The following is a 19,520-nucleotide window of genomic DNA, read 5'->3' as shown; positions in this document are numbered from 1 at the left end:
AAATAGATTCACATAGGTTGAAGTAGAAAGGGTCAAGAATTTCAAGTTTTTAGGTGTCCAGATCACCAACAACCTGTCCTGGTATCCCTATGCCGACACTATAGTTAAGAAAGCCCACCAACGCCTCCACTTGCTCAGAAGACTAAGGAAATTTGGCATGTCAGCTACAACTTTCACCAACTTTTACAGATGCACCATAGAAATCATTCTTTCTGGCTGTATCATAGCTTGATATGGCTCCTGCTCTGCCCAAGACCGCAAGGAACTACAAAAGATCATAAATGTAGCCCAATCCATCACACAAACCAGCCTCCCATCCATTGACTCTATCTACACTTCCCGCTGCCTCGTCAAAGCAGCCAGCATAATTAAGGACCCCATGCATCCTCGATATTCTTCCTTCCACCTTCTTCCATTGGGAAAAAGATACAAAACTCTGAGGTCAAGTACCAACCAAATCAAGAATAGCTTTTTACCTACTGTTGTCAGACTTTTAAATGGAATTATCTTGCATCAAGTTGATCTTTCTCTACACCCTAGCTATGACTGTAACACTACATTCTGTAGTTTCTCATTTCCTTCTCTATGAATGGTTTGCTTTGTCTGCATAGCATGCAAGAAACAATACTTTTCACTGTATATTAATACATGTGACAATAATAAATCAAATCAGGTCATCATCATGTCCAAACCAGCTAACTGGTCGAGAATCCTGGAAGTTAGAAGCTTATGCAGTGACTGGATTAAAAAAACCTCTGATAAACATACTGCAGAAACTTCCAGGTTCTCCACAATCTATCTTCCTCAAGCACGTGGCCCAGTTAAAACATTACTCATTGTTTTTATGATGTAGCACTATGCCAAAAAGCTCGCTTGAACACTGATTTATTGAGGAAGCCGAAGGAAGCTTTCCTGTTACAAACTACCAATTTAGCACATTTCCTTGACATCCCATCTAGTATGAATTTAATTTCAATGCTTGAAATTCAAGATTTATGAGATAGGCAGTTCTATTCAGCTATGGCTATTGAGTCCTTTTTTAAACTTAACTCTTGACTGTGAAAAATTAAACTTAAGTCCAATCACAGTCAAACAATGCTCAAAAATGATATGTAAAATTATATTTGGCTGGACTAGTTTATTATGCTTTAATTCATGGAAGGAAAGAAATAAAAATATTCTTATTGTGAATCACTCAGTGTTTTCATTTGATTTCATGGGATAATTATCAAAGGAGTGGTTCATTCCTTGCAGAATTAGCCATCAGAACATTAGGGTGACAATCCTGTAGCCCTAGCTCCATTGTTTCTATTCATTGTTAGTAAGGTTCTGTACTGGGAGCCAAGCCTGCAAGTGTCCCTTTATAAACTATGGGGCAAAATCTGAATTGTATGAAGAGTCAATCGGAACTCTGAGAGTGAGGTACCATTTTGTACTTATTTTGTTTTAATGTAACAAAATATGGAAAGGAATTTCAAAATCTCTGATCAAGATTAAAAGAGAAGACTTCAATGGATTTTAGTGCATACTGTTTCTTGCTGCTGCCTTGCTGACCTCTAAATTTAGTAGTCAAATTGTGACGTACATGGGATCTGGATAGATTTTTAGCCCACTTATAACTGCAGCTGTGCAACCAAGTGAAGCCAATGAGGCTGCTGGAAATATATTTTACAAACCTTTCCTTTGCGAAGCCCAGTCATGCAGCATTGCTTCTCAGGACTCAATATCAGAAGTTGAAACCTTTGCTGCCCTGAGCTTGTTTCCTCCAATTTAAGACCTTTAGAACAGTGCATCTGTATATACATTGCTTGCTGACATGTCTATCCATTAACCATACTTGGTCTTCAGCTAAACATTCTTAATGAGGCTGTCTGTTCAGCCGAATTTTGTTAACACACTTTCCAGATGACCACATTATCGATACCTGGCTAAGCTCCAAAAATGTCTAATTCACTTATATCTAAGCAAATAATGTTTACATAGTTACATAAGAACATAAGAAATAGGAGCAGTAGTAGGCCATCTAGGCCTTCGAGCCTGCCCCGCCATTTAATAAGATCATGGCTGATCTGAAGTGGATCAGTTCCACTTTTCCGCTTTCTCCCCATAACCCTTAATTCCCCTGTCTATCAAAAACCTATCCACTCGTGACTTAAATATATTTAGCAAGGTAGCCTCCACCACTTCAACGGGCAGAGAATTCCAGAGATTCACCACCCTTTGAGTGAAGAAGTTCCTCCTCAATTCTGATCTAAACTGCAACCCCCCCTTATCTTGAAGCTGTGTCCTCTCGTCCTGTTGCAGAGTTGCAGAGTAGAGAGAGAGCTTTGTTTGCAGCCATCACTATTTTCATGTATTAATAATGCTGATTCTTTGAAGAGTATTTTCCCTGCCTGTGTGTTTATTTTGACTTTCCATTACACAATAATAAGCTATGTGAAGTAGAGAAAAGCTTTTTATGCCAGACTATAATGTATTTGGTTAACTGATACAAGTTGAGCCATTTTTTTCCCAAAGCATCTTTTCAAAGCTTCTGCTCATTATGTCAGTTTCAGGTATTTTTCAAAGACTTGCTAAGTTAGCTAATGGCTCATTGCTTCTGTACATTGTGGATATTGGAAGACTGGACATGGAGGATGCATAGAAGCATGGAAGAAACTTTGAGATACGGAGGTCACGGAGGGGGCTTTTGGGATGGGTGGTTGGATGAGGGGTAAGGCTTGTGGGATTGGCATTCGTCATTCCAATTAGGTGTAAATCCTGGTAAACATAGGGAGTGCATTCCAGGCTGCAGGCTGCACCATCCATTTCCATTGCTTCCATCCCTCCCCTGCCTCCAGGAAACAAAAATATGGCAGTAAAGACTGTAGAGTCAGGAAGTTTTCTAACTCCAAATACCCAGTTCCCTCATGAAAATTCATTGATTAGGTTGTACACAACTTCATTAACACCCAGAAAGCAAATAATACAGTATAGTTTCCTCGATATTGTTGTTTGTCCATCGTCATCGATGAGGACCTCGACACCATTAGTCATTTTCAGGCTGGTTGCGGTGTGTCCGAAGATGACTGATAAGGCCAATTCAGGCACGGAGTGTCCTGGCACATATTGGACGGACTTGTGTAGACACTCTAGATGTTGTGCTGGTGGCTCTGGACTTGTGCAGCTCGCGCTTAAGTTGTACATCTTCAGCAATGCACCTTGCTCCATGAACTTGACAGCCTTTGCGGATAAGGCAGCGCCAGGTAGGTCGGTTTTGTTCCAGTGCTTCCCAGGTGGTCATGTCAATTTCAAGCGACTTCAGGGAGGCCTTGAGTGTGTCTTTGAAATGTTTTTTCTGCCCTCCATGCGAGCATCTTCCAGCAGAATTTCCCCAAAAAGGAGCTGCTTGGGTATGCGCTCGTCCGACATATGGATGACATGACCTGCCCACCGGGTCTGCGCTCTCATCAGCAGTGTGTGGACTGATGGTAGACTTGCTCCAGAGAGAACTTCAGTGTCTGGTACTTTGTCTTGCCATCGGATGCGTAATATTCTGGGAAGACAAGTCATGTGGAAATGATTGAACTGTCTTGCATGCCTTCGATACACAGTCCACATTTCACAGGCATACAGGAGGGTAGTGAGTACCGTGGCACTGTAAACCTTCAGTTTTGTTGCAGGGCTGATTCCTCAACGTTCCCATACAGTGGAGCGCAGTCTACCGAAAGCAGAACTTGCCTTTGCTATTCTGCAGTTAACTTCTGTATCAATAGTCACTGTTTGGGAGAGGGTGCTGCCAAGATAAGTGAACTGGTCCACTGCCCTTCTGCCCTTTGATTGTGATTATGGGTTCTGTGTACGGTGCATGAGGAGCAGGCTGGTGCATGACTTCAGTCCTTTTAATGTTGATAGTGAGTCCAAAGTTGTCACAAGCCGTGGAAAATTTGTCCATACTGACTTGCATCTCTGGCTCTGAGGTAGTATACAGGGCGCAGTCATCAGCAAATAGGAAGTCCCTCAGAACAGTCTCTTCACTTTGGTAATAGCTTGAAGTCTCCTCCATCCACTCTGTACTTGAGGCTGATTCCAGCAACATTGTCCTGGAAGACATCTTTCAGCATGGCAGTAAACATCATGCTGAACAGTGTGGGTGCGAGCACACAGCCCTGTTTGACGCCATTGGTGACTGGAAATGCCTCAGAGGATTCTCCGCCATCCAGTACTCTGGCCATCATGCCATCATGGAACTGGTGTATCATCTGAATGAATTTGGGGGGACAGCCGAACTTTGACATGATTCTCCACAAGCCTTGTTGGCTTACAGTGTCGAAGGCTTTTGTGAAGTCAACAAAGGTTGTGTAGAGCTCACGATTCTGCTCCTGACACTTCTCTTGAAGTTGGCGCATAGCAAAAATCATGTCCGTAGTCCCACGACCTTTGCAGAAGCCACACTGTGACTCTGGAGCAGGCCTAGCTCCAGATGAGTGACCAGGCAATCTAGCAGGACTCTTGCGAGGGCTTTCCTGTGATGGAGAACAGCAAGATTCCTCAGTAGTTGTCGCATACTTGCCGATTGCCCTTCCTCTTGTAGCGGTGTACAATGGAAGCATCTTTAAGTTCCTGAGGGATGGATCCTTGCTTCCAAAAGGACTGGAACAACTCAGTGAGTTTCTCAATAAATGCAGGACCAACAGCTATGTAGATCTCTGCGAGAATGGCATCTGCCCCTGGGGCTTTGCCACTCGATAGCTGGCTGACAGCTTTTGTGACTTCGGCTACTACCGGTAGGTCATCCATGGCGCTGTTGATATCAACCTGGGGAATCCTGTCTATTGCCTCATCGTTAATAGATGACGGTCGGTTGAGGACGGCTTCAAAGTGTTCAGCCCATCTTCGCAGGATCTGAGCCTTCTCTGTAATGAGAGTTGTACCATCTGTACTCAGGAGGGGGGAGCTCCCGAGAGACTGAGGTCGGTAGAGAGTGTTGAGGGCTCCATAGAATCGTTTCAAGTCGTTTCTGTCAGCGTATCCCTGTATTTCATCTGCCTTGGCGCTCAGCCAGGCATCCTGCATTTTACGCAGTTTATTCTGGACTGTCCTGCGAGCACTGGTAAAAGCATTTTTCTTGGCAGCTGAAGATGGGTCGTTCTGACAGGCCCGATGAAGGCGGTGCTTTCAACATGTAGAGCCTGTATTGCCTCATCATTCTCATCGAACCAATCATGCTGCTTGCGGGTGGAGGGTCCGAGCATCTTCAGCGCAGATGTATGGATAGCATCCCTGAAGCGTTCCCAGTCGTCCTCAGCGCTGCCTGCGAGGTGTAGGTCAGCAAGCTTGATTTCTAAGTCTTCAGCCAGTGCTGAAGCTATGCTGGGGCTGTTTAGCTTGGCTGCATTGATTCTTTTCATAACCTTGCTTCCTTGCTTCCAGACTCTTGGGTCTGATGCAGAGCCTCATTTTGGAGACAATGAGCCTGTGATCTGTCCAGCAGTCAGCACCACACATGGCCTTGGTTACTCTGACATCCTGCCTGTCTTTTCTCCTGACAATGACATAGTTGATAAGATGCCAATGTTAGAGCAGGGGTGCATCCAGGAGGCCTTGTTACAGGTAGGCAGTCAGAAGGTTGTGTTTGTGATGAGGAGGTCATGTGCTGCACAGGTCTTCATTAAGAGCAGGCTGTTACTGTTACACTTGCCCACTCCATGCCTCCCAATGACTCCCTGCCAGATTGCAGAGTCGCACCCTACTCTTGCATTGAAATCGCCAAGCAAGATCAGCTTGTCAGTACTGCTCATTGCTGATAGTAGGGCACCTACTTCTTTGTAGAACTTGTCTTTCATCTCATCCAGGTTGTTCATTGTGCGGGCATAAGGGCTGATCAGGGTGGCTTGACTTCTGTTCTGTCGTTGAAGCTGTAATGTCATAAGCCGGTCATTCACACCCTTGGGTAGACTATCAAATTTCCGGACAAGGTGACTCTTGATGGGGATTCCAACTCCAGCATCACGACGCTCATCGCTGCCATGATCGCTCCAGAAAAAAGTGTATCCACCTCCAGTTTCAGTCAACTGACCTATGTTGGCAAGACGAGTTTCGCTGTAATGTCAATGTCAATGTCAATCTTGCAAGCTCTCTGGCAACTAAGGCTATGCTTCTCTCTGGTCTGTCTGCTGTAAGGTTGTCCAAAAGCATGCACATGTTCCAAGTGCCAATGGTGAGCGGTGTCACCTTGTATTTTATTCTGTTTGTTCGACCGCAAGATGGGATCCCCGCCAGCCGCAGCCAGGGTGTAGTGAAGCAGACAATGTTTAGGGCACCTTTTCTAGCCCCTTCCTCATTCAATGGAGGTGAGCAGTGCATTCCTGAAGAGGACTGCTCAGTCGCCCAGGTAGACGCTGAGTTCCACTGTTGCTTCGGTCAGCGGAAAACGACCATTAGACCTGAGCCGCCTGCGTGCAAGTCTGTGAATACCGCTCCCAGTGTAGCCACACTTGCTGCATCGTCGCTTACCCATCGCCACAGGACTTCAAGGATTGAACAGGACATTGATGATGATGATGATGATGATGGTGCCGAACCTAGCGCTTGATTTGAATTAAAGTGAGGGAGAGTTGCACAGCATCAGCCTCACTCTCTCTTCCCAATTCCCATCTAAATCCAGAGGCAAGACAAGAGTCAAGACGGCTGGAGATGGGACTAGGCGCAGCGGATGACCTCTGTATCTTGTTTTCAGGATGCAGGATATCTTCTGTATCTTGTCCTGCTCTTTGCATTCCACGACGCTTGCAGAGACCGTCTTCCTGACCATTGGACCTTCCGTTGGTGTCATCCACTCAATCCGCCGGACTCTGTCTTCACATGCTGGGATAGACATCACCCTATCTCACCGAGGGTTGAGACCCGTCGGCTACCCTCACCTGGTTTAGCCGGCTTGCCGAGCCATTGCGTGGGGTGTGGCCGCTGTCACATGCAAACAGCTACGGGGAGCCACAGGTGAGAGCTGAGTGCCAGGTGGGGACGAAGGATGGACAAACCACCCTGAAAGGACGCGACTTGTTCCCCCACCAAAGGTAATACACCCCATACACGCCCTTTCCTTGATAAAGCTGTTTGAGAATACCAAGGAGTTTGGAGGAAGATGTGACCTAAATGTACAATTGTCACTGAAATACATTTATTTTCAATGAAAATACAATCAAAGTGTTATATAACAGTGCCAACACCCCATGAGTGAGGTCAATTACTGACTTCATGCACGTTGCCTTTGAAATCTTGATGCATAATTCAATGCCCTACATGAACTACTAAGGATTTTGTTCTATTGTATTTATAGGCAATATTAGATCACATTCCCCAGAGATGTCAAGGTTAAGAGGATAAACTGATTAGGAGTGTTGATGAATGAAGGTGTTTGCAAGGGTAAATAACAAAAAGCTGCTCCTTCTGTTATATTAATTGTAAAGAAATAGGAACTCATTCTGTGAGACTATCCAGGGTGTGATTATATCAAATTCTGACAACAGAAGACGTAATGCCTTCCACTACAGGAATTCAGAACAAGGATAATTTTAACAAGTTATGTATATATTTTTTAATATTTTAAAAATTAAAATACAAAATCATTTTACAAGCAAGTCTAACATCTTTGTTTCTGATAAGGCGTTTACATGCTAACCATAGGTGGAAAATAAGATGATTAATTATAGAAGAAGTATTTGGATTAGAAAGACCAACAATATGCATTGACTAACAAAAGGGTAACGAGGGTTTGATGGGCCAAATGGTCTATTCCAGTCCTTATGTTTCTATTTGAGAACTTTTATAACACAGTAATCAATCAAAAATGTTAACAATTCAATGACACAAATTTGCAGATGTTTAAGCAATTATTAATTCTTGATATATGTCAGTCAAAGGTTTTTATTTAAAATTATTTGTTTTCACAAGCATAAAGACTTGAATTATGGGCTCAGCAGTGCACATAATGTTAATTATTCAAACTGTTGAATTACAAGTGTAATTATGTTGGTATTTTTTATAGTTTGATATCAGTTATGTATGTGCGTTTGTTTTGCAGCTTTGCTGGTCTACTGGACTTTGGCTTTCATTACAAAAACTGTCAAATTTGCCAAGTTTTGTGAGCATGGAATTGGACTGAGCCAACTCCGATTCTGTATTGCAGCATTATTGGCCATATTGTATGGCATGTTACTGGCAGTGGAAGTCAATGTCATCAGAGTACGGGTAAGCAGACAGCCATTCTTTTCCCTTTTTCAATGTTCTTCCTCTTTTCCAAAGGCAGTGTGACATCCAGCCTTCACCACCTCATCCAAATGACCCTTCTGCATTTACAACACCAAATGGTGAGGATCAGCAAGATTCCCCTTCTTGGGGAATCTCATGTGAACCAAATCCTGTTCCTCATCCATCATTCAAATACACATGCATTTTCACCAGGGGGTCACAGTTAGCCACAGGAAAACAACAAGTCCATTTGGCCCCTCAAGCCCATTTTAGCCACCCTTTAGTGAGATAATGAGTGATCTGTGTTACAACTCTATGTACCTGGATTGGTTTGATAGACTTTTACCAGCTGAGGGCATAAAAGGAATATCAGTTACAGATTTAATATTATTAACTGAACAGCTTTTTAGGGGACAGAGTTGCAAAGTTTTAACACCCTTTGCATGATGAAATTTTTCCTAACTGAATCTAATTCTGAAGGTATGTTCCCTGGCCTGAGACACTCGGACAAGGAATTTGCAGATAATAAAGCAATTACTAAATCTTGATGTATGTCACATAAAGGCATGGAGATTTTTGCTTTCACCCCTTACATGGTCTGGATCACCGAGGCAACACTAACACTGCTAGAACCATCCCAACTGGAGTCAACTTAGTTCAAATCATAGGTACACAGTGAACAGATATTTACCATTTAATATTATACCCATTCAACTACTTATAAGATTACCTTGATATAATATATTTCTAAATCAAATAGCTAAATATTATGAAGAATCTAACTTTAAACTTTGCTGATGGGGAATCCCTACAGTGCAGAAGGAGGCCATCTGGCCCATCAAGTCTGCACCAAACACAATCCCACCCAAGCCCTATTCCCATAACCCCACATATTTACCCTGCTAGCCCCCTGACACTATGGTCAATTTAACATGGCCAATGAACCAACCCACACATTTTTGGATTGTTGGAGGAAACCAGAGCACCCAGAGAAAACCCATGTAAACATATAGACTCCGCACAGACAGTGACCTGAGCTGGGAATCAAACCCAGGTCCCTGGTGCTTTGAGGCAGCAGTGCTAACCGCTGTGCCACCGTGTTACCTAATTGATTTAGTAGCATACAGAATGTTTCACTAATCTGTCAAAGAAGCTAACAGAGTCCATTTATGAGTAAACTGCAAGTTAATGAGGGTTGTTTTATAACCATTTTCTTGCCAGTTAGTGAGACCTAGCATAAATTTTATTTAACCAAATAAATAACTGCTTTAAAAATAACACCATCCAAAATCTAATCTCTTCAATAATAAATAACAATAGACATTGCTGGAAATAATTAGCAGGTCTTTCAGTGGGATGTTCTGGCCCTCTGTGGCATATTTTCTAATGGTGAAGCCTCCAGTCCTGTCAATGTCTATGGGATTTTGTGTGCCCTGCACCCTCTGCCACTGGAAAACACACTGAGGGGGGTTCACCATCAATGAGACTAGAAGTTCTTACCAGCAGAAAGGACCAGAAACGTTCAGCCAGTAGTTCAGGTCAAGGAGCTTTCTTTAGAACCTCTCCAACCTGGCACCAGACATCAACAGCATACTTCATCTGGAGAATGTCATGACTGGTTACACAGTAATTCCCCTGGTGCACGATGTAAATGAAATAACTAATGCAACCCACTTATTATGAGCAAGGTCACATGTCGTTTATCAATTTGAAAACATTTACAAGATAACTGAATGTACTTGTGAACATAGATTCTTGGTGCATGTAGCATGTAGGTCACAAACGTAAAGCTGAAGGTGAGCTATTTTAAGTGATCAGAAAGAATGAAAATTGCTTAAGAGGTGGACAGTGGATCATACCTCAGCCAGGTTTATTGGCAGACTAAACAGTAGAAGGATGACCTTTGTAAAGCTTCACTTTTTGTGTAGTCTCGTAGTGCTGTAGATCTGTTTCTGACTTGCACTGTTATGCTGAACAACTGGAGAGATGTGTTGTAAAGTTCCCTTTAGATCTAATCAATTTGAAAAAAGAAGTAATAATGAAACACAAATATTCTTCTATTGTAGAATGCAAAGCTTAATTTTAAAGAGCTGCAGCACCCCTGGAGAGATTGGGCAAACCAAAATATAAGAATTAATTTTTAGACTTCAATATTTACTATTTAAAGGGCAGAATTTCTGCAATTACTAAATCAGTTTGAAATCCATCCAGAAATGTTATTAAAGTAGAAAGTGCATGCATTTATTATAGCACCTTTCACATGCTCAAGGTGTTCCAAAGTATTTCACAACTAATTAATTATTTTGAAAGGCCCATGGGATCCAGGGGAATTTGGGCAAATTGGATCCAAAATGGACTTAGTGGCAGGAGGCATAGAGTGATGGTCAATGGGGGTGTGGAGGAGGAAATGATCAATAAGTTTCCTGATGACACTAAAATTGTTGCTGTGGTAAATAGTGAGGAGGAAAGTCTTAGATATCAGGAAGATATAGGCAGGCTGGTCAAATGAGCAGAAAAGTGACAAATGGAATTTAACTCTGAAAAGTGTGAGGTAATGCATTTTGGGAGGAGAAACAAGGCAAGGAAATATACAATGAAAGGTAGGATGCTAGGAAGTACAGAGGACCAGAGGGACCTTGGGGTGCACGTCCAAAGATTCCTAAAGACAGCAGGATATGTAGATAAGGTGGAGAAGAAGACTTATGGGATACTTGCCTTTATTAGCTGAAGCATAGAATATAGGCCATGATGTGGAAATGCCGACATTGGACTGAGGTAGGGTGACTCACATGATGGAGTAGCGCTCTGAAAGCTTGTGATTCCAAATAAACCTATTGGAACTTAACCTGGTGTTGTGAGACTTCTTACCATAAAATATAAGAGCAGGAAGTTTCTGATGGAGCTGTATAAAACGCATCTGTGCCCAAGCCTCTAGCACTGCTGCTCTGGGGGAGAATTCGAATGAAAGTAATCCAGGACAGCTTTCTCTCTGATGTGTCCTCTCTTTTTAGGGAAGCTAGTATAATTTACTGTGTAATCTATCCACTATCCAATTCAACGTCTGTGGCATTGAATTGAGATAGTGTGCAGAGTGCTTTTCCACCACCCCACATTTTCAGGCCCAATATACTTTCATTTTAAATAAGGCTGTACATCTTTTTAAAGTCTCTCAAAATTTAACAAAACACAACCCAGCTTAAGCCAAAAGTGCCTGTCTAAAGGTTGGCCAATAACTGCTTAAACATCACTTAATACTTTTGTGTTAAATTCTTGCCTGAGCTATTTCAATGCAGCGATTACTATGTCAAAATAAACAGATTAATTATAGTATAGAATGGTACAGACAGGCATTTAAATAAATGTGTTAAGCAGTGTGATAAAAATAGGACATGGGAGAAATTAATATTCTTTAAAGTACAGAAGTTGGTATCCACGGTTTCATTATACTGAATCCTGGATCTCTGCTGGTGGTATTATGTGGAGGAGAAAGCGGGGGAAGTAGATAATGTTTCTCATTGAGGTATAGCAACCCATATTGCTGGTGCTAAATTTAAGGCACAGAGAAGCATTGGCTAAGGCTTGTTAGCATGTTGCTTCTGCATAGTTTTGATGGCGAGGAATGGGGAATAATGGCTAGAATTTCACATTCCCCCACTGGCAGGTTTTTACACGGGGAGTGGAGTGTGAAATTGAAGGGACAAGATTCCCTCCACTTTCTCATCCGCCCCAATTGCATAGTGACTTTCTGTTGGTCTGCTAATTCTTCGGATGGGAAGCCCATCCTTGCCCCATTTGATGACTTTAAATGGCCAATTAATGCCATTTAATGGGCCATTTCCTACCCTGTCTCAACTTCTAGACTGGCAGGATGATTGAATTTGTGTGGGGGCAGTAATGGACTTAGGTCTCAGGCAGGAAGGAGACGTGGAAGGGATCAGGGGAGGGGGCTGGTGGCACCACCATCAGAAGACAGATCCCTCAAGGTCCAATGGCCTCTGGATCTCTCTCCCATCTACTATTCCCCCAACTCCTGGCCTCATTTCCTAGAACCTGATCACCCACTTCACACCTGCCACCGTCCCTCCCCCCACCAGGCCTTCCCTCTCTATCCTCCCTTCCCTGTCCTGGAACTTACTTTAGTCTTGGACTTCCTCATGTACTTCCTTTCCAATACGTTGCAGCTCTTGTTGCTGCAGGGAGGTAGTAGTAGAGGCGGGTACAATTTTGTCTTCTAAAAAGCATTTAGACAGTTACATGGGTAAGATGAGTATAGAGGGATATGGGCCAAATGAGAGTACTGAGATTAGCTTGCGGTTTAAACAAAATGTGGGGGGGACATAGACAAGTTGGGCCAAAGGCCTGTTCCCATGCTGTAAACCTCTATGACTCTATGACTGAAAAGCTGCCGGCCAATCAGATTGGCCATCAGCTCTTTAAGTGAGGGGCAGAATTCCTACCTGTAGCCACGTAACACTCATTCAGACATGAAGTGGCCGCGGAGCACTCGGGAGTGGGGACACTTTTCAGATGGTGAATTGCGAGAGCATGCCATCTGAAAAATTCAGGTAAATACATTACGTAAGGTAATTTAAAAGTGCAAAAGATAAATAGTAACATATTGGGAAGCAAGGTAAACAATTGCCAAGCAAGACCATGTAAAAGAATACAAGGAAATAGACACAGATATCTGAGACCTCCTCGTGCAAGGGGAAATAGGAGAAACATTTAAAGCAGACATAGATATAGGGTTATGAGGTGAGGAGAGGAAAGCAATATTTATCTTGAATAGCTTTAGTAACAAAACATGATGGATTGAACAACCTCTGCACTGTAAACTTTTATAGTACTATGTGTAGAAAATAATCTGTAAACTTTATTAAAGTTTCTGTAAGATTTTTCATAGTTCTGTAGTTTCCATGCTGCACGCTTTCTTTATATCATAGTTACACCCACTGGCAAGTCAATGACTGCTGTTGCATGCCAATTTCTATGCATATTGTCACTGGCATTCCAATGTGCCACTCCTCCATGTTTTAAGCCCATATAATACAGCGAGCAGCTTGAGAGGATTGACAAGGCATCGATGAATAAGCATGTCAAAAAGGGATCAATTAAAATGGTTATGTTCGTGCTATGATTATCAGCTTAATAAAGGGATCCCCTTCAGCATGAAACATGAACCTGTGACTCATATACAGCAACGTGTAACATGATCAAAATTAAAGTGAGCAGCTTTGGAGCTTGTGGGGATGATCTTAAAAATGTGCCATACTGCACACAAAAAACAGACAAGTGGTCTAAGATAGCAATCTCCTTTTTTCAAAAAGTGAGGAAGACAGAAAGGAGGAAATTAAAGGCCAATTAGCCTAGTATCTGTCATAGGGAAAATGTTAGAAAACATTATTAAAATGTTATAGCAGCGCACTTATAAAACTTCAAGGTAATCAATCACAGTCAACATGGTTTTGTGACAGGGAAATCATGTTTAACCAATTTATTAGATATAGAGTCATAGAGGTTTACAGCATGGATACAAGCCCTTTGGCCCAGTTTGTCCATTCTGCTCTTTTTTCTTAACCACTAAGCTAGTTCCAATTGCCCATTTTTGGCCCATATCCCTCTATACCCATGCTACTCATGTAACTGTCTAAATGCTTTTTAAAAAACAAAATTGTACCTGTCTCTACTACTTGTTTCTGTCAGCTTGTTTCAGACATTTACTACCCTCTGTGTGAAACTGGTTGATGTACTGTACCTAGAATTTGAGAAGACATTTGACAATGTGCCACAGCAAATATCATTGCAGAATATAAAAGTTCATGTAAGGGGAAACATATCGATGCAGATAGAAAATTGGCTGGCTAACAAGAAACAGAGAATTGGCATAAATGGTTCTTTTTCTGGTTAACAGGATACAACGATTGGTGTGCCACAGGGATCAGTACTGGGGTCTCAGCTTTTTACAATTTAAATAAATATCTTGGATGAAAGGACTAAAGGTATGATTGATAAATCTGCTAACAGCACAAAGATAGGTAGGAAAGTAAATTGTCAAGAGGATGTACTGAAGTTACAAAGGGACGTACATAGCTAAATAAATGGACAAAGAGCTGGCAAATGGAGTATAATGTGGGCTGATGTGAAATTTTCCATTTTGGCTGGAAGAATAAAAAATAAACTTATTATTGAAGTGGTGAGAGACTGCAAAGGACTCATGTTCAAAGGGATTTGGGTGTCCTTGTTCATGAGTCACAAAATGCTAGTATTCTGGTACAGCAAGTAATTAGGAAAACTAATAGAATTTTATTATTTATTGTAAGGGGAATTGATTAAATGTTTTTAAGTTTATTTATTAGTGATGCAAATAGGCTTACATTAACATTGCAATTAAGTTACTGTGAAAATTCCCTAGTCGCCACAATCTGGTGCCTGTTCTAGTACTCTGAGGGAGAATTTAACATGGCCAATGCACCTAACCAGCACATCTTTCAGACTGTGGGAGGAAACTGGAGCACCCGGAAGAAACCCATGCTGACATGAGGAGAACGTATAGACTCCATACACAGTGGCTCACGGCCGGAATTGAACACGGCTCCCTAATGCTGTGAGACAGCAGTGCTAACCACATTACAAAAGTAGGGAGGTTCTGCTTCAACTTTACAGGGCGTTGTTGAGACCACACCTGGAGTATCGTGAACAGCATTGATCTCCTTATTTAAGTAAATGCATTAGAAACAGTTCAGAAAAGTTTACGGGACTAAAACCAGGAATGGGCGAGTTGTCCTGTGAGGAAAGGTTGGACAGATTAGGTTGTATTCACTAGAGCTTTAAAGAGTAAGAGACAACTTGATTGAAACATTTAAGGTCCTGAGTGTTCTTAACATGGTGGATGTGGACAGAATGTTTCCTCTTGTGAGAAAATCTAAAACTAGGCTCACTGTTTAAAAATAAGAGCTGGAATTTTCTGGTGCTGCACTTCTTTGACCAGAAATTCACACCCAAGGTCAACAGTTCTTTTGCTTGTCCATTGAATTCTCTGCCCTCATTCCTACATCGGCCAAGAGGTCACTCATTAAAGACAGAAATGAGAATTTCTTTCTCTCAGAAAATGGTGAGTGTTTGTTTCCGCTGCCTTTTCAGGAAGAGAATTCCAGAACCTTTGAATATACTTAAGACAGAGCTAGATAGATTCTTGATTAACTGTCCAGCAGATTCCGTTGTGAGATCCTGATCAGTCGGCACTCTTCCTGTTATTGAGTCTGGCCATCTCTTGTCACGAAACAGTCCATTTCCACAGTTCTTTTCTCCATCACAAGTAAAAGAAACTCCCCTCCGAGTAATTCATGCCAAAAGCACGTATGTACAAAGTGTTTGGCATCAAGTTTACATGGAGGGTGCACAGGCCTGTTGCCTCTTATAGTTGGAAAATACAGCTAATTATGTTTATTTTGACTCTTGCTTCTTGGCTTCTCCAGCCAGGAGATGTTACAAAACTTCTCCTACCTCTTCTACGGGGCTGGGAGGAAGGTGAAAGTTTATCCGGGTTGACAGGAATGAGGGGTGGAGTTTACAATCAGATCAGCAGGCACGGGGGGCCGAGTGGCTTATTCCTGCTGCTAATTCATATGTTCATTTGGACAGTAGGATGCAAAATTGCACAGACATTTGGATTTTTGATTTAAGCAGGCTTTTTCAAGTGGGGTCATGACCCACAGGTGGGGATGGGATATAAAGGGACATGGTGTTCCCCAAAGATCGCCTGACTTTGGTGCCGAGAACTGCACACTGGACTCCAAATGTGGGCAAACCCCAGTGTATTAATTTTTACTCCCTTGGGAATTATGAACCAGACAGGGGATGGGTAGAGTGAAGCACTGAGCCCACCAGGTGTGCATCACAAGCAGGAGAAGTAGAAGAAATTTTGTAACATCTTCTGGCTGGAGAAGCCAAGAAGTAAGAGTCAAAATAAACATAATTAACAGTATTTTCTAAGCATAAGAAGCAACAGTGAGCAAGTTTGTGCACCCAACATGTACACTTGACGCCAAACACGCTGTACATACGTGCTTTTGGAATGAATTACTTGGAAGGGAATTTCCTTTATTTGTGATGGAAAAGACGACCGTGGACATGGGCTGTTTTGTGACAAGAGACAGCCAGAGACACTAACAAGAAGAGTGCCGACTGACCAGGATCTCACAACGGAATCTGCTGGAGAGTCCACAACAGGGCAGAACAGTGTTACAGTTAGCTCTGTACAGGGCGCTGGAGCCTCCAGTGAACAGCAGACACAGAAGGAACTAAAATCAGGAGCACAACAGTAAAAAGATGATGTCTCGAGGTATGGTTTTGTTAATTGTGCCAACGCAAATCAGGATGCAAAGCCCCCGTGTGTTATAAGCGGGGAGATACTGGCAAATGAAAGTTTAAAACCCTCAAAACTGCGAAGATATCTGAAGACTACGCATGGCAATCTGGAAAATAGAACTTTGGATTTGTTTCAAAGGATGCAGCAAGAACTGAAATCATCAGCTCAAGTTCTCAGCAGAAATTTAACATTGAATGACAAAACACAATTAGCTTCTGATATGATAGCTTACTGCTAAGGCGAAAAGGCCCCACATTATTGCAGAGGGATTAATTCTCCTTGAAAGATCAGACACTGTTCGCACAGTCCCAGATGAAAAGTCAACTGAAAAATTGAAATGTATCCCACTTTGTGATAACACAGTGACTCGCCAATAAGTGATATTGCTGAGAATTGCTTAATTCTCATTTAAAGTTAGCTTGGGAGTTCTCAATACAACTAGATGAAAGTACAAATGTTACCGATTGTGCAATCTTGCCAATTTACAGTGAAGCAGTGGTTAGCACCGTTGCCTCACAGCACCAGGGATCCAGGAACTGACCTGGGTTTAATTCCGGCCTCGGGTCACAGTCTGCGTGGATTTCCTCCGGGTGCTCCAGTCTACTCCCACAGTCCAAAGATGTGCTGGTTATGTTGATTGGCCATGCTAAATTGACCCTAGTGTCAAGGGGATTAGTAGGGTAAATATGAGGAGTAATGGAAATAGGGTCTAGGTGGGACTGTGTTTGGCGCAGATTCGATGGGCCGAATGACCTTCTATGATTCTGGATTCTATGATATGTTTGGCACAATGAATTTTTTGAGGCTATACTGTGCTGCTTGTCATTACCAACCAATGTGACTGGCACACAGATCTTTGAAACATTGAATGTTTATGTGATTAGAAAGTGAGGGCTCGACTGGGTGAATTGCAGAGGCATCACAAGTCATGGGGCAGCCAAAGTGACTGGAAAAAAACAGTGGAGTTATAATAAGGATTAAAGAGGCAACTGGTCAGGACATTGCCTGAAATCATTCACTGCGAAGCTTTGACATTGAAAGGAATTCCTCCAATCTTGAAAAAGTGTTGAAAAAAACCTGAAATGTGAATTTCATTAAATGCAGTGCACTCATTACCAAGCTTTTCAAGTCTCTGTGTTCTGAAATGGGTGTCAAGCACACGCATTTATTGTTCTGCACAGAGGTATGTTGGCTGTCATGGGATCGGATGCTTGGCAGAGTTTACGAACTGAGATATGAAATCCACGCTATCCTTGTTGGGAAATCATCTCCTCTGGCTGATTCACTTGGTGATGAAAGTTGGATGCTAACTCCGTCTTACCTTGCAGACATCTTTTCAGTTCTAAACAAACTGAACCTAAAATTGCAAGAGAAGGATGATGATTGCTTTTGGCACTGGGAACAAGTAGATGCTTTCCAAAAGTCGGTGAAAGTCGGCAAGTACAAGTAAAAAGCCAAGACAACTTAATGTTCCTGACACTGCTACGGCACATTAAAGAAAACAGCATTAGTAAGGGAACTGTCTGTAGGGGAAGACATATTCAGTCGCAACTGGCTGCGCTGATCCAGAGCAGTTTTTCCAGAGCAGTTTCAGATTCTGAAAGAGAAGAGCTGGATGAAAAATCCTTTTGAGTTTGAGATTCCAGAATCAGTTATGAATTTGCAGCTGACTACAAATGAAGAGACTGAGCTGCTGCACCTGACCTGTGACAACATGTTAAAAACATGCCACAAATCCATAGGGTTGTCATCATCCTGGATTAGCATCTCCCAGGACTTTCCAGCACTGAGTCATACAAGCATCTTGTTGCAATTGCCCTTCACGACGACCTACATGTGGGAAGTGGGATTTTCCATTCTCACAAAGGTGAAGACTGCGCAAAGAAATGGGCTGAACTCTACACCTAATATGCGCATTACCCTCTCACCCTGTGAACGTGACTGACAGGTCCTCCAGTCACATTAAAGGTAAGTGAACATGCCAAAGGTTGGCCAATTGGCAAAAGTGGGTCCTTGGGAAAAAAAGTTTGTAAAACATTGATTTAAAGTCATTGAGATCTATTGCACAAAAAAGGCCCTTAGGCCCATCACTTCGGTGCCAGTCGAAAACAGCCACCTACCTATTCTAATCCCATTTTCCATCACTTAGCACATAGCCTTGTATGCCTTGGCATCACAATGCACATCTAAATACTTATTGAATGTTAGGAGAATCTCTGCTTCCACTATTCTTTCAGGCAGAGTTCCAGACTCCCAGCACCCATTGAGTGGAAAAGTGTAACTTAGATTGGTTTGAGGGTAGGGATGCGGAAGGTACTGGCAGAATCATTGAGCACGTTTCTTCCTGCTGGCATTATGAGTAGAATGGAACTGAAATAGAAAAGCACAATTTGTGAAAGGGACAGGTTTGTGGGTTTAATGGCCACTGCTTACTCTATACATTCCAGTGTACAGAGGTATTCTCTTTGCATTCCCTTTGAAATTTGAAACAACTGTTTTAAACTAAATTAATGACTATAATCCTTCTCATGTTTTTGCATTTGATATATTTGTTTCTGTGCATTTTATTAAGAAATTTTTTTCTCAGTGATTGATGTGGAAATCCAGCACTTAAAGGATTATTTGAGCCTGTGTATTATTTAACTTTACTAATCTGGAACGATACTTGGATTATAATATGTATTTTATTCAGTTATTGCCCAATTTGAAAATAATCAAAAGTCAATGCACTAATCTGCACCATAAGTGAAGAGCCAATTAGGTCAGAGTAGCACAGTTTTTCAATTTGCACCCTCTTTTGAGGTAACTCCCCATTGGATTATTTAACAATGAATTCATCTTATTTCAATAAATTCACTTTATGGTGCTGTGGATCTTCATCCAATTCAAGGCCACCACCATTGTGACCCCTCTACCCAGAAGC

The 19,520-nt window shown here is 42.2% G+C and overlaps 1 protein-coding gene across 4 annotated transcripts in view; it reads left to right on the top strand.

Annotated features, from left to right (window-relative positions):
- Positions 1-19,520, top strand: part of abcc8 (ATP-binding cassette, sub-family C (CFTR/MRP), member 8) — a 251,996-nt gene that overhangs the window by 32,755 nt on the left and 199,721 nt on the right. For all 4 annotated transcript variants that reach the window (XM_080190274.1, XM_080190276.1, XM_080190275.1 and 1 more), the window contains exon 5: positions 8,063-8,229. In XM_080190274.1, the coding sequence (XP_080046400.1) occupies positions 8,063-8,229 (167 nt within the window). The remainder of the gene's footprint in view (positions 1-8,062; positions 8,230-19,520) is intronic.

This window comes from Carcharhinus amblyrhynchos, chromosome 6 (assembly GCF_965287045.1).
Source record: "Carcharhinus amblyrhynchos chromosome 6, sCarAmb.v2.hapA, whole genome shotgun sequence".
Lineage (NCBI taxonomy): Eukaryota > Metazoa > Chordata > Chondrichthyes > Carcharhiniformes > Carcharhinidae > Carcharhinus > Carcharhinus amblyrhynchos.
The sequence above is the reverse complement of the archived record's forward strand: the minus strand, read 5'-3'. Positions and strand labels throughout refer to the sequence as shown.